Source organism: Salmo trutta, chromosome 11 (assembly GCF_901001165.1).
Source record: "Salmo trutta chromosome 11, fSalTru1.1, whole genome shotgun sequence".
In the NCBI taxonomy this organism is placed as follows: Eukaryota; Metazoa; Chordata; class Actinopteri; order Salmoniformes; family Salmonidae; genus Salmo; species Salmo trutta.
In genome coordinates, this window is record NC_042967.1 from 6,777,544 (window position 1) to 6,789,501 (window position 11,958).

The 11,958-nt window shown below is 46.1% G+C and overlaps 1 protein-coding gene and 1 long non-coding RNA gene across 2 annotated transcripts; both read left to right on the plus strand.

Annotated features, from left to right (window-relative positions):
- Window positions 1-3,901: 3,901 nt before the first annotated feature.
- LOC115202176 (uncharacterized) lies at window positions 3,902-5,342 on the plus strand. Its single transcript, XR_003879922.1, has 2 exons — window positions 3,902-3,990; window positions 4,953-5,342. It is a non-coding gene; the product is annotated as an uncharacterized LOC115202176 (long non-coding RNA).
- A 16-nt stretch (window positions 5,343-5,358) lies between these two features.
- Window positions 5,359-11,748, plus strand: LOC115201991 (transmembrane protein 132D-like). Its single transcript, XM_029765851.1, has 10 exons — window positions 5,359-5,383; window positions 5,439-5,496; window positions 6,094-6,246; window positions 6,563-6,693; window positions 6,725-6,759; window positions 7,090-7,233; window positions 8,665-8,867; window positions 10,320-10,536; window positions 10,719-10,910; window positions 11,080-11,748. Exons 1-10 carry the CDS (start codon window positions 5,359-5,361, stop codon window positions 11,746-11,748), a joined length of 1,827 nt encoding a protein of 608 aa, XP_029621711.1.
- The last annotated feature ends 210 nt before the right edge of the window (window positions 11,749-11,958 follow it).

Below are 11,958 nucleotides of genomic sequence, written 5' to 3' on the forward strand. Positions count from 1 at the left end.
CGTCCATGTAAATAAAGATGATGAAGTTATTAGGATGTAATAACACCTCATCTATACTGCTTCTTCTGATATTATTCATTTCTTGTTTTGACTTTTTAGTGTGATTATTTGTGTGTTCGTATCGTACTGTTAGACACATACTGCCCTGCTGGAGCAAGAAACGGAAACATTTCACTGCAGCTGCTTTAAAACGTCTGCTCATCTGTGTACGTGACAAATACAAATACAAAAAATGGTAAGAAAAGAGAGACCGGGAGAAAATGAGAAATGAAGTCAGTGAAGTAAATGAAGACGCTTGAGGATGCCGGGTAAAAGAAAGGAGGCAGTACGAAGAGAAAAACAGATGGATCCAGGAAGACATCTGGGAGTGTTTGTACTAGTAATATGAGAAAGCTTTGTGAAATGTAATGCTATGGGTTTTACACTAATCCAGCGTGTCGGGGACGTGGGTTACGTCTCAAATGTCACCCTATTCCCTATATAGTGCTCTACTTAGTGCACGTGTAGGGAATAGGGTGCAATTTGGGGCGCAGGCATTGTCCCTAAGCCCTTCTGTTGGCCTATTACAGGTGTGCACTGCACAGAAATGCGGAGAGAGGGGGCGAGAGGGAGCAAAACTATCCCGAATTAAATGAATATTGTTCTCCTCCTCTCTCTCCCCCTTTAGTTTCGATCCATCCTCCTCTCGTCTCAACATGTTTCCAGACAGATATTCAACCGCCCACCTCCAGTTTTGTTTGTGTGTACACTACCTGTGTTCTGTAATGGCTGCCGTCAGATGATGATGTCGCAGTTATGATATTACGGTGTGACACCATCAGGCACCATTTGAACTGTGATGGGGGAATCAGAGAAGTAACATGAAACATGGAACTGTGGGTGTTTATACGGTGGTGGGAAATGATGGTAATACCATAGTTAGAGAGAGAGAGGTGGGGGAGAGATAGAGAGAGAATGGTGGGGGAGAGAGAGAGAGAGAATGGTGGGGGAGAGAGAGAGAGAGAATGGGGGGGGAGAGAGAGAGAGAGAGGTGGGGGAGAGAGAGAGAATGGTGGGGGAGAGAGTGGCAGGGGAGAGAGAGAGAGAGAGTGGTGGGGGAGAGAGTGGCAGGGGAGAGAGAGAGAGAGAGTGGTGGGGGAGAGAGTGAGAGAGAATGGTAGGGGAGAGAGTGGTGGGGGAGAGAGAGCGAGAGAATGGTGGGGGAGAGAGTGACAGGGGAGAGAAAGAGAGAGAGTGGTGGGGGAGAGAGTGGTGGGGGAGAGAGAGAGAGTGGTGGGGGGGAGAGTGGTGGGGGAGAGAGAGAGAGAGAGAGAGAGAGAGAGTGGTGGGGGAGAGAGTGGTGGGGGAGAGAGAGAGAGTGGTGGGGGGGGGGGAGAGTGGTGGGGGGAGAGAGAGAGAGTGGTGGGGGGGAGAGTGGTGGGGAGAGAGAGAGAGAGAGTGGTGGGGGAGATAGGGGTGGGGGAGAAAGTGGTGGGGGAGAGAGTGGTGGGGGAGATAGGGAGAGTGGTGGGGGAGAGAGTGGTGGGGGAGATAGGGAGAGTGGTGGGGGAGATAGGGAGAGTGGTGGGGGAGATAGGGAGAGTGGTGGGGGAGATAGGGAGAGTGGTGGGGGAGATAGGGATTGGGGAAAAGCAAGGAGGAGAGGAGAAGAGGTGGGGGGGAAAGGTTTAGCGGGTTCACTTACAGATATGTCATTTAATCAAACCATGATTAGTAAAGGATAGACGGAGAGAGAGAGAGAGAGAGAGAGAGAGAGAGAGAGAGAAAACATAAAAAGATATAAAACAATCTGGCCACTAGCTGAAAAAAAAAGAAGAGAAGAGAGAGCAGGGGATGGATGGAGCGATAAAGAGTGGGGGAAGGGGGGTGCTTAGCTAAAAACTTTAGGGCGAATCAATCTTGCAGAGAAAGGGGGGAGTACGTAAGAAAGACGGGAGAAGAAGAAAGAGGAGAAGGGAGGGGGAGGGATGCGGTAGAGGGAGAGGGATTATTCACCGTTTCAAATGAATAATTCCGTATTGTGTGAATCTGGCACACACAGAGAGAGAGGAGGAAACGAGAGAGAGCATCACATCGAAAAAGACCTAAAGATCAAAGATCCACCAAAAAAATAGAGGGAAAGAATTCTCAACTGCCAAGAAAAGGGGAAGAACAAGAACTGAATTTTAAAAAAAAAAGTGTTTTCATGACCTCTAAAATCTCTCTGCGTTGGACTTGGAATAAGCTTCTCTGCAGTTACAACCACCAGATACCAACCAAGTAAAGAAGACTTCGCTTTAACATAAACTTTGGAACAGCGAACAGGAGCTGAAGCCCTGAACATACGATAACAGAACATGAAGGAGAAACGAACAAACATGGCATTGGAATAAAGAGAAACTCAGAGTGAGCACAGGTGCAGAAGAGAAGAGAACAGAGAGAGAGAGAGAGAGAGAGAGAATCGAGTGAAGTGAAAAAAGTAAAGAGAAGGAAAGCATCAGAGGGTATATTATTTCTGGGTCATGAGAGTACAACACCTGCCAGGTGAGTTCTGTTGTTAAGCACAGCCAGGCGGGGACAGTTTTGCAAATAACTACATAACAGAATGATGTAAAATATATGTCACGTTTTAGTTTTGATAGTTGTAACTATATGAGGCGCTGTCAGTGTATATGTGGTCCATGTAGTAAAACACTGTTTTATCAACCACTAACGAGCCTGCCGTTTCATGAGGATGTTGATGATATAGGACCTACTGGTTTATGAACGACAGTTTTTGGATGTAGGGCCAATGTAAGCCTACTCCCCGGACGCATTTTTTGAACCTGAACCATCGCAGCACCTCTCAACACCTCAGAGCTGTAAGGATGTTATGGCACTTTTGAGGTTGTGTGGTTTTTCGGGATCCTTCGGGGGTGCAGTGATGGGTGAGCTCAGCTGCCCAGTGCATCGTGGGGAGAGAGGGCGTGAAGGCGCTTGTGCTCTATTCGCTCCTAGTACTCGGTGAGTGAGGTTAGGTTTTTTCTTCAAAAAATCTATTGTATTGAAATACGTTTTTTTTATGCGTTGTTTATGAAAAATCTATTGTATTGATATACGTTTTTTTTATGTGTTTTTTATGTAAATCTATTGTATTGATACACGTTTTTATGAGTATATATATATATACCAACAATTTATCTGCTACCCTTTTCATGTGTTTAAAATAGCTGATATTGTGATTTACAGTAGGTGTAGGCCTAACAATTTATGTGAAATTGATGTGAAATATACCGAAGAGAAGAGATACAAACCAATCAATATTTCCCTCCTCTCCTTTTCTGTCGATCTCTTTGTCTCATCCACCAGTACACACATCCCATGCCCAGCCCCCCTCCCTCTCTCCCTCCTTGCCAAAATCCTTGTCCCCCCTCCCTGGCACGCTCTGCCCCTGTCGCAGGCTGATCTTGGCCCACTGTTCTCCAACTCCAGCCCTTCGCCTTCACCCAGTCCCTGCTCATGGTGCCTCCGGCTGGGGAAGCCTCCAAAGCTGGGGTTCGGGCTTCATTCGGGCCTTACTCTGTCAGCCAGGTAAATCAATTGGGATGGGAATCCTTGACAATCAGCAGAATGCTGTAGATCTCCGCTTATACATTTGGAGAATTAGTTCCATAGATTTATGTTGCAAGATAATATGTAACGCAGAGATCTTCTCTAGCCCTCTCTAACAGTGTAACCCTCTCTCTCTCTCTCTCTCTCTCTCTCTCTCTTCTCTCTCTCTCTCTCTCTCTCTCTCCTCTCTCTCCTTCTCTCACTCCTCAGCTGGTCTCTGGGCCCATCCTCCCCTCTCCCCTCCTCTGTCTGCATCTCTCCTCTCTAAACACGTGGAGAGAGAGAGGGATGAAGGAGGAAAGGAGAGGTACAGGGTGAGGGGTGTTGTTCCATGTGCGAGGGGACACCAGCAGAGGGAACTGTATCACCCTCCACGCCTTCAAAGAGACCGAGGAGCAGAAGGCTTCCTGTATCACACAGGTGTGTTCGTGCCACACACTATATCTAGCCGCCTGTGACCATTCAAAAGACTGAAGTTCTCTTTGGAACTCTAGTGGGACTCTGAATGATGGATATGTTGTATTGTGTTTTTGTTACACTGACCAATACACTGAAATGTTCTGTTCTATATAAAGTATGACACCTGTTCTATATAAAGTATGACACGTGTTCTATATAAAGTATGACACTTGTTCTATATAAAGTATGACACGTGTTCTATATAAAGTATGACACGTGTTCAATATAAGTATGACACGTGTTCAATATAAAGTATGACACGTGTTCTATATAAAGTATGACACGTGTTCTATATAAAGTATGACACTTGTTCTATATAAAGTATGACGCCTGTTCTATAAAGTATGACATGTGTTCTATAAAGTATGACACTTGTTCTATATAAAGTATGACACGTGTTCTATATAAAGTATGACACTTGTTCTATATAAAGTATGACACGTGTTCAATAAAAGTATGACACATGTTCTATATAAAGTATGACACGTGTTCTAAAGTATAACACGTGTTCTATATAAAGTATGACCCGTGTTCTATATAAAGTATGACACTTGTTGTATATAAAGTATGACACGTGTTCAATATAGAGTATGACACTTGTTCTATATAAAGTATGACACGTGTTCTATATAAAGTATGACACATGTTCTATATAAAGTATGACACGTGTTCTATATAAAGTATGACACTTGTTCTATATAAGTATGACACTTGTTCTATATAAAGTATGACACTTGTTCTATATAAAGTATGACACTTGTTCAATATAAAGTATGACACTTGTTCTATATCAAGTATGACACTTGTTCTATATAAAGTATGACACTTGTTCTATATAAAGTATGACACCTGTTCTATATAAAGTATGACACCAAATGCTCACCAATCACTCTCTTCATCCATTCCTCCTCTCTCCTTCCCAGCCTCCACTGGGTCTATGTGTGGTGACCCTGGCCCTACCTAAGGACTGGTTTGAGGCGGACCAGACCAGCCAGCCCTACCTCAGCCCCAACCAGCGTGCCAGACACACACACCGACACCGCACCCGTAATCGGGGACGACGGCACGAGGGTGTTGTCGTCGGTGGAGCCGGTGGCATCCCCTTCCCAGGCGCTCTCCGATACAGCCCCGCTCACGCTGGCGACCGCATCCAGCTGTTCTACTCATTGTTCGGCACAGCATCCAACCTCAAACTAGCACCCTCTAGGTGTGTGCAAGACAAATTACCACAGTCTCAGAGAGAGTTGTTTTATATAGGAGCTGTGACTCTGAGGGAGTACAATAAGCGGAAAGAGGCCAACGGGACCAAAGAGGAAATAGGCTGTTTAAATGGACAGGAAGAGGAGGAGCTACGGTTGGATTCCAACGTGCTGATTCGCTATTGCAGGGGACCGGTCCGAGCGGGACAGCCAATAAGGGTTCTGTGAACCTGAGGGCCAATTTCAGTGCAGAGTTTGTTGTTATCCGGTAAGTCTTTGTTACGTGATGCTCTGTGATGTAAGTGATAATCCAGCAAATTGAAAAGGGAGACCTGATGACGACCTAAATACATATAGGAACGTAGCAGTGTGCAGGTTCTTCTCTTTACTGATAAGTACTGTATTCATATTTCGATATCAAACCATGTCTCTCATTGCCAGTGTATCTGTCTAGTATGAATAGTATGTATACAGTATGTAGTACATGTACGTTGGGGACGGCAGGTAGCCGAGCGGTTAGAGGGTTGCCACTTCAATTCCTGGGTCCGACGGGAAAAATCTGTCAGGAAGTGAGCAGGCATCCGGAGGGTTGCTGGTATCAAATCCTAGATGCCATTGTCTGCCGTTGTGCCCTTGAGCAAGGCACGTAACCCCCCCACAACAACAGCTCAACGGACGCCTAGTGTGACAGCCCCCCGCTCCTCTCCAGAACCTGTGCATGTGTCTTTCAGAGGGGTTGGGTTAAAAGTGGAAGTCAAATTTCATTTGAACAAAGTGGTCTTCATTTCCATTTGAGTAATTTCCCAGACGCTCTTATTCAGGGCGACAAACAGTAAGTCACACTATATCTGTATATCTATCCCAGACTGAAGGTGAAGAAAGGCCTTTTGTCTCTGGTTGCCCAGCGCTCCCTGAACTCTGACCTCTGGGTTGTGAGCCTGGAGAGAACCCAGGGCTCCAAGCATGATGTCATCTCCATCATCTGCCACAAGCTGGCCGGACACATGGACAGCGACAGGTATTACGTCATCATATATATTACTGTACAATATTACTCAGGTACAATATTCCATCAGTGAAGGAACATATTCAATTTAGCCGGTTTGTGACATGTCGGTTACATTTTTGACTATATACATTATTCAAATTGCATGCAAGTGATACCACATATGTGGGAGAATATTACTCTATTGAATATTCCAACATATGTGATTTATTTCCATCAAATCGCTTTTTTCTTACCCTCCCCACCTCTTCTCTCTCCTCCCCACTCCTCACCCCTTTTCCCACCCTCTTTCCTCTGCCGCCGTCCTCCCTCTCCTCTTCTCCCTCAGTCCCGCTGCTCTGCAGCAGGTTGCCTGTCTGTCAGTGGACGGCTTGCGAAGGAGTTTCGGGGTTGCCATGACGGTATCGGCCAGCTGGCGGGTAGAGTACTCAGGCCGTAAAAACCCTCCGCCACCACACGGCGGGAGTAGTGAGCAGCTTGTCCTTCACAGACAGAGAGAAAGTGGGCATCTCTCCCATAACTGAAGTAGGTAGAACTTTACTCAATCAGGGTCAATTTCCGGGACACAGAATCTCCATTGAACATGCCTCTTAGTCCAAAACTCTTAGCCAGGGGGGGGGAAAAGAGTCCAGAACTCTTAGTCTGGGAAATTGGTTTCTTCTTGTTACATAGTCTGTATGTACTGTATGTACTATGCAGTAGACTAATGGATAGTGTGATAGCTACAGCCAGCACATATCCATACATCTACGGATCTCTTAGTGTTGCGGTGGACTGTTCCTGCCTTTAAAAAAGCTCATTATGCTTATTCCTAAATAAGGCCAATCAACTGAACTTGTTGTCATCAACACACAGAGTGGCATGATCATCAACACGGCCATCTTGACCAGCGAGCCCGTGTCACTTCCTGTCATTGTGCTGGCAGTGGGGCATGATGGGAAGGTGTCTGACATCACCACGGCGGTGAAGTGCCAGTCGTCCAACGATGATATCGTCAAGGTAACCAGACACGACTCTACACACTGTATACACACACGCACACAGGGCTCCTGTCCAATTCCGTTGTTTTCTTTTTTTACGCTGATATCAACTTTTTTAGTACATAATGTCTCCGCCATCATTTCCTATGACCGAAAAGTGCTTCTGTACATCAGAACAGCGATCACTAACCTCGATTTGGATGACAATTTCTACTTCAACGAGTTGGCACCTCTGGACGTCGGCATCTGGACTATCCCTAATCCCTGGTGCTCTCCAAGCTCATCACTAAGCTCAGGACACTGGGACTGAACACTGGGACTGAACATCAGGTGATGAGGGTAGACAACAACACATCCGCCACACTGACCCTCAACACAGGGGCCCCTCAGGGGTGAGTGCTTAGTCCCCTCTTGTATTACCTGTTCACCCACGACTGCACGGCCACATATGACTCCAACACCATAATTAAGTTTGCAGATGACAATGAGACAGCTTATAGAGGAGGTCAGTGACCTTTCCATCAACGTCAGCAAGACAAAGGAGCTGATCGTGGAATACAGGAAACGGAGGGCCGAGCACGCCCCCATCCATATCGACGGAGTTCCTCTGTGTCCAAATCACCAAGGAATGAACATGTTCCACGCACACCAACACAGTCGTGAAGAAAACAGGAACTCTTCACCCACAGGAGGCTGAAAAGATTTTGGCATGGGGCCTCAGATCCTCAAAAAGTTATACAGCTGCACCATTGAGAGCATCTTGACTGGCTGCATGACCACTTTGTATGGCAACTGCTTGGTATCCGATCGCAAGGCGCTACAGAGGGTAGTGCTTACAGCCCAGTACATCACTGGGGCCGAGCTCCCTGCCATCCAGAACCTCTATACCAGGCGGTGTCAGAGGAAGGCCCAAAAAATGGTCAAAGACTCCAGCCACCCAAGTCATAGACTGTTCTCTCTGCTTCCGCACGGCAGGCGGTACCGATGCACCAGGTCTGGAACCAACAGGACCCTTAACAGCTTCTACCCCCAACCCATAAGAATGCTAAATAGTTAACCAAATATCTATCCAGACTATCTGCATTGACCCCCCCTTTTGACTCATCACATATGCTGCTGCTACTTATTATCTATCCTGTTGCCTAGTCACTTTACCCCCTACCTATATGTACATATCTACCTCAATTACCACGCACCCCTGCACATCAACTGGGTACTGGTACCCTGTATATTTAGCCAAGTTATCGTTACTCATTGTGGATTTATTCCTCCTGTTATTATTTGTATTTTTCTCTCTGCATTGATGGGAAGGGCCCGTACGTAAGCATTTCACTGTTAGTGTACACCTGTTGTTTTACTAAGCATGTGACAAATACAATTTGATTTGTTTAGATTGATTTGACACACAATCCTGGACTCCCTTTATGACGATTTGACTTTATTCAACAAGGTGTCAAGCGACTGCTCCACCCTCTTCGTGGACGGAAGTGAATCAGGGGTGGGCAGCACCTGTGTAGGGGTGGAGTTTCTCCTGGGCACGCTCAGTGGGTCCCTGTGTCTGTCCGTGTGGGCTCCTGTCGTCCCGCTGCGCGTCTCACTGTCCGACAACGAGCTGAGCGCCATCGAGGGCTGGAACCACTACACGGAGAACGGGTGAGTCCCGGTCCGCGCGCGCGCGTGCGTGTGTTTAGAGAAAGATGAAGACACATTGAGCAGGAATTACATAAAAGCAGGATTAGACATGGCCATGTCATTAACATCAAGATTCCTAAATCAGTTGATAGAACGATGGGGATTGGAACAGTTGGAACTCCCATTTTGATCTATTTTTATTTAACCTTTATTTATCTAGGCAAGTCAGTTAAGAACAAATTCTTATTTACAATGATGGCTTGGCAATATGTTCTTCTTTTAGCATAATCTCCTTTCCTAATCCATTTTTTTCTGTCTCAAGACAGAGCAGGAGGTTGAAACACCAAACCAGGAATGACCAGTGGTGGAAAAAGTACTCAATTGTCCTACTTGAGTAAAAGTAAAGATACCTTAATAGAAAATTACTCAAGTAAAAGTAAAAGTCACCCAGTAAAATACTACTTGAGTTAAAGTCTAAAAGTATTTATATTTAAATGTACTTAAGTATCAAAAGTTAAAGTACAAATAATAAAAAAATATATATACTTATATTAAGAAAACCAGACAGCACAATTTAAAACGTTTTTTTTACGCATAGCCAGGGTCACACTCCAACACTCAGACATCATTTAAAAACAAAGCATTTGGGATGTTCTCTTGATAAGTGTGCGAATTGTACAATTTTCCTGTCCTGCTAAGCATTCAAAGTATAACGAGTGCTTTTGGGTGTCAGGGAAAATGTATGGAGTAAAAAGTACATCATTTTCTTTAGGAATGTAGTGAAGTAAAAGTTCTCAAAAATATAAATAGTAAAGTAAAGTACAGATACCCCAAAAAATGACATAAGTAGTACTTTACACCACTGGCAATGTCTGGTAGAACAGTGAAGGGCTTGTGTTCCACTTGGCACACTATTCCCTATATAGTGCAGTACTTTTTACCTTAGCCATATGAACCCTTGTCAAAAGTAGTGAGCTTCATTCACCGTACAAACACTTCAGGCAAACAGCTGGTAGAAGAGACTACTAATTCCCTAACCCAGAGCTTTAAAATAGGCTCTCTGCATTATCCACCTCTAATTCCTAGATGGCACTCAACATTTCAAACAAACATTATGACTTGCTGTCACATCTCAACCAGGGGTCAAATGGGGTCAATTATATTTCAATTCCAGTCAATTCAGAAAGTACACCAAAATTCCAATTATCTGCATGCTTTTCATGAGGAAAAATTGGAATTTGATTGGAGTTTGGTTTACATTTTGAATTGACTGGGATTTAAATGGAATTTACCCCAACCCTCAACATATTAAAGCTTATGATGTCTCCATTTTTGGTTTACCCAGCTTCTATGCCACATTCAGATTTGTGTAATAGCTCTCTCTCTCCTCATCCATCCATCCTTCTCTCTACCCCCATCCCCTCTCTCATACCCCCATCTCTCCCTCCCTCCCTTTCTTTCCCTGCTCTCCAGCTGTTCTCCAGTGTACCAGAGGTCCACGGTTCAGGTTCTGGCCCAGTTCAGTGCTCAGGGGGGCCAGGGTCAGCTGACCTACCTGCTGGGCTCTGATTGGTTTGTGGATGCCACAGAGATGGTCCGTAATTGGCTGAGGGTAGAGAATCCTCGCGTGGCGGTCCTCGACAAGCAGAGCAATCTGATTGGTCTACACCCGGGGAAAACTTCAGTTCATGTGAGTATCATGTGATACGAACAAGTAATATGATGTTGTATTTTGAATAGCGTGGTGAATTTTAGTTGAGGGATAGTCATTACAAATGATGAAATCTGAAATATGTATTACCTATGGAAAGTAAACTTGAACAAGACACAAACAGCCAATACATTCATTGGCACCCCTCTCTTGTCTCTCAGGTCATATCAAACCAATGGGACGGTGTTCTGGGTAGCTGTGATGTCATCGTGACCTCTGAACACGTGACCCCAGGTGACCTCTCCGTGCAGGTTGTGGGAGGACTCGGTATGTCAATCAATGCAAGCCCTGCCCATCCTGCTGTTGTCACAGCAACCGTGACAGCATACAACATCCTCTACCAGCGTGGGCAGGTGAGTTCAGTGTTTTTTCTTGACCCACTAACTTCACTTAAACGTTTTAGTTTTACATAACAGTAACTTCAGTGGGACATTTTTGCTTCAATGGTATGACACTGAACGTTTCTCTCTTTCCCCCCCCCCCTCCTTATCTCCATTGTCCTTCTCTCTCTCTCTCCACCAGGAAGCGTCCATCAGTGTCTGGCTCCAGTTCAGCGATGATAGCGCCACGTTGCTCTCCACCTTCAGCCGTGGTACCTTCGCCCTTCGCCTCTCCTCATTGGCAGAAACCGTGGTTGCCGTGATGCCCGGCCCGTCACCGCGCGTCGTCGCCCAGGGCGAAGGGGGCGGGCCTTTACTGAAAGCAGAACTCCTGGTCACCACCTGCAAGCCAATGACGAACTCCGTTGACGGGGACCTGGCCAATTCAAAGGAAGGAAGCGGGACCAAGAGGCTGGCTAAAGGATCAGGCTGGATCAGGGTGAACCTGGACTCGGACCTTCGTCCAATGGGGAGCGAGGAGGCGGACTTTGAGCTGCTTGACATTTCGGACATGCTGGTGGAGTCATCGGACAGGGACGTTAAGTACAGCAACTTCCTGGACAATGACATCCTCATAGGGAACGTCACCACCGTCAAAGGTGACGACTATTATGACAAGGCCGGCGATGGGATGATCGCCAGGAATGACCTGGAGCGAGCGGTGTTGACCCCGAATCACGAAGAGAGCGCTGTGTTTTCTCTCCCGGGTTGGAGAGAGAGAGGGAGGAGAAACCGGAGGGTACAGAGCTGGGGGTGGGTGTCGGGGCAGTTCTCTCCCTTCTCTGCCTCTCCGTACTCCTCTTCCTGGTGAAATGTCTGCCCTGCGCTTTGAGGGTGAGGAGGATGAGGAGGAAGGACATGAACATGGATGGAGGGGGTGGAGGGAGTGGTGAAGGAAGAGGGGGAGGAAGGAAAAGAGGAGGAGGCAGAGGATGTTGCAGAAAAGATCGACAAAATAACATCGTACCCCAGGGTAATATCACTCCATGAGACTATTCCAGAAGAGAAAGAGGGGCAGTCA

Bases quoted from the DNA above. Each gene is read 5' to 3' on its own strand.
- LOC115201991 (XM_029765851.1), top strand. From the start codon at position 5,359: ATGGACAGGAAGAGGAGGAGCTACG. The intron at 5,384-5,438 runs GTTGGATTCCAA...CGAGCGGGACAG, and splicing joins CAGGAAGAGGAGGAGCTACG to CCAATAAGGGTTCTGTGAAC. The intron at 8,868-10,319 runs GTGAGTCCCGGT...CCTGCTCTCCAG, and splicing joins AACCACTACACGGAGAACGG to CTGTTCTCCAGTGTACCAGA.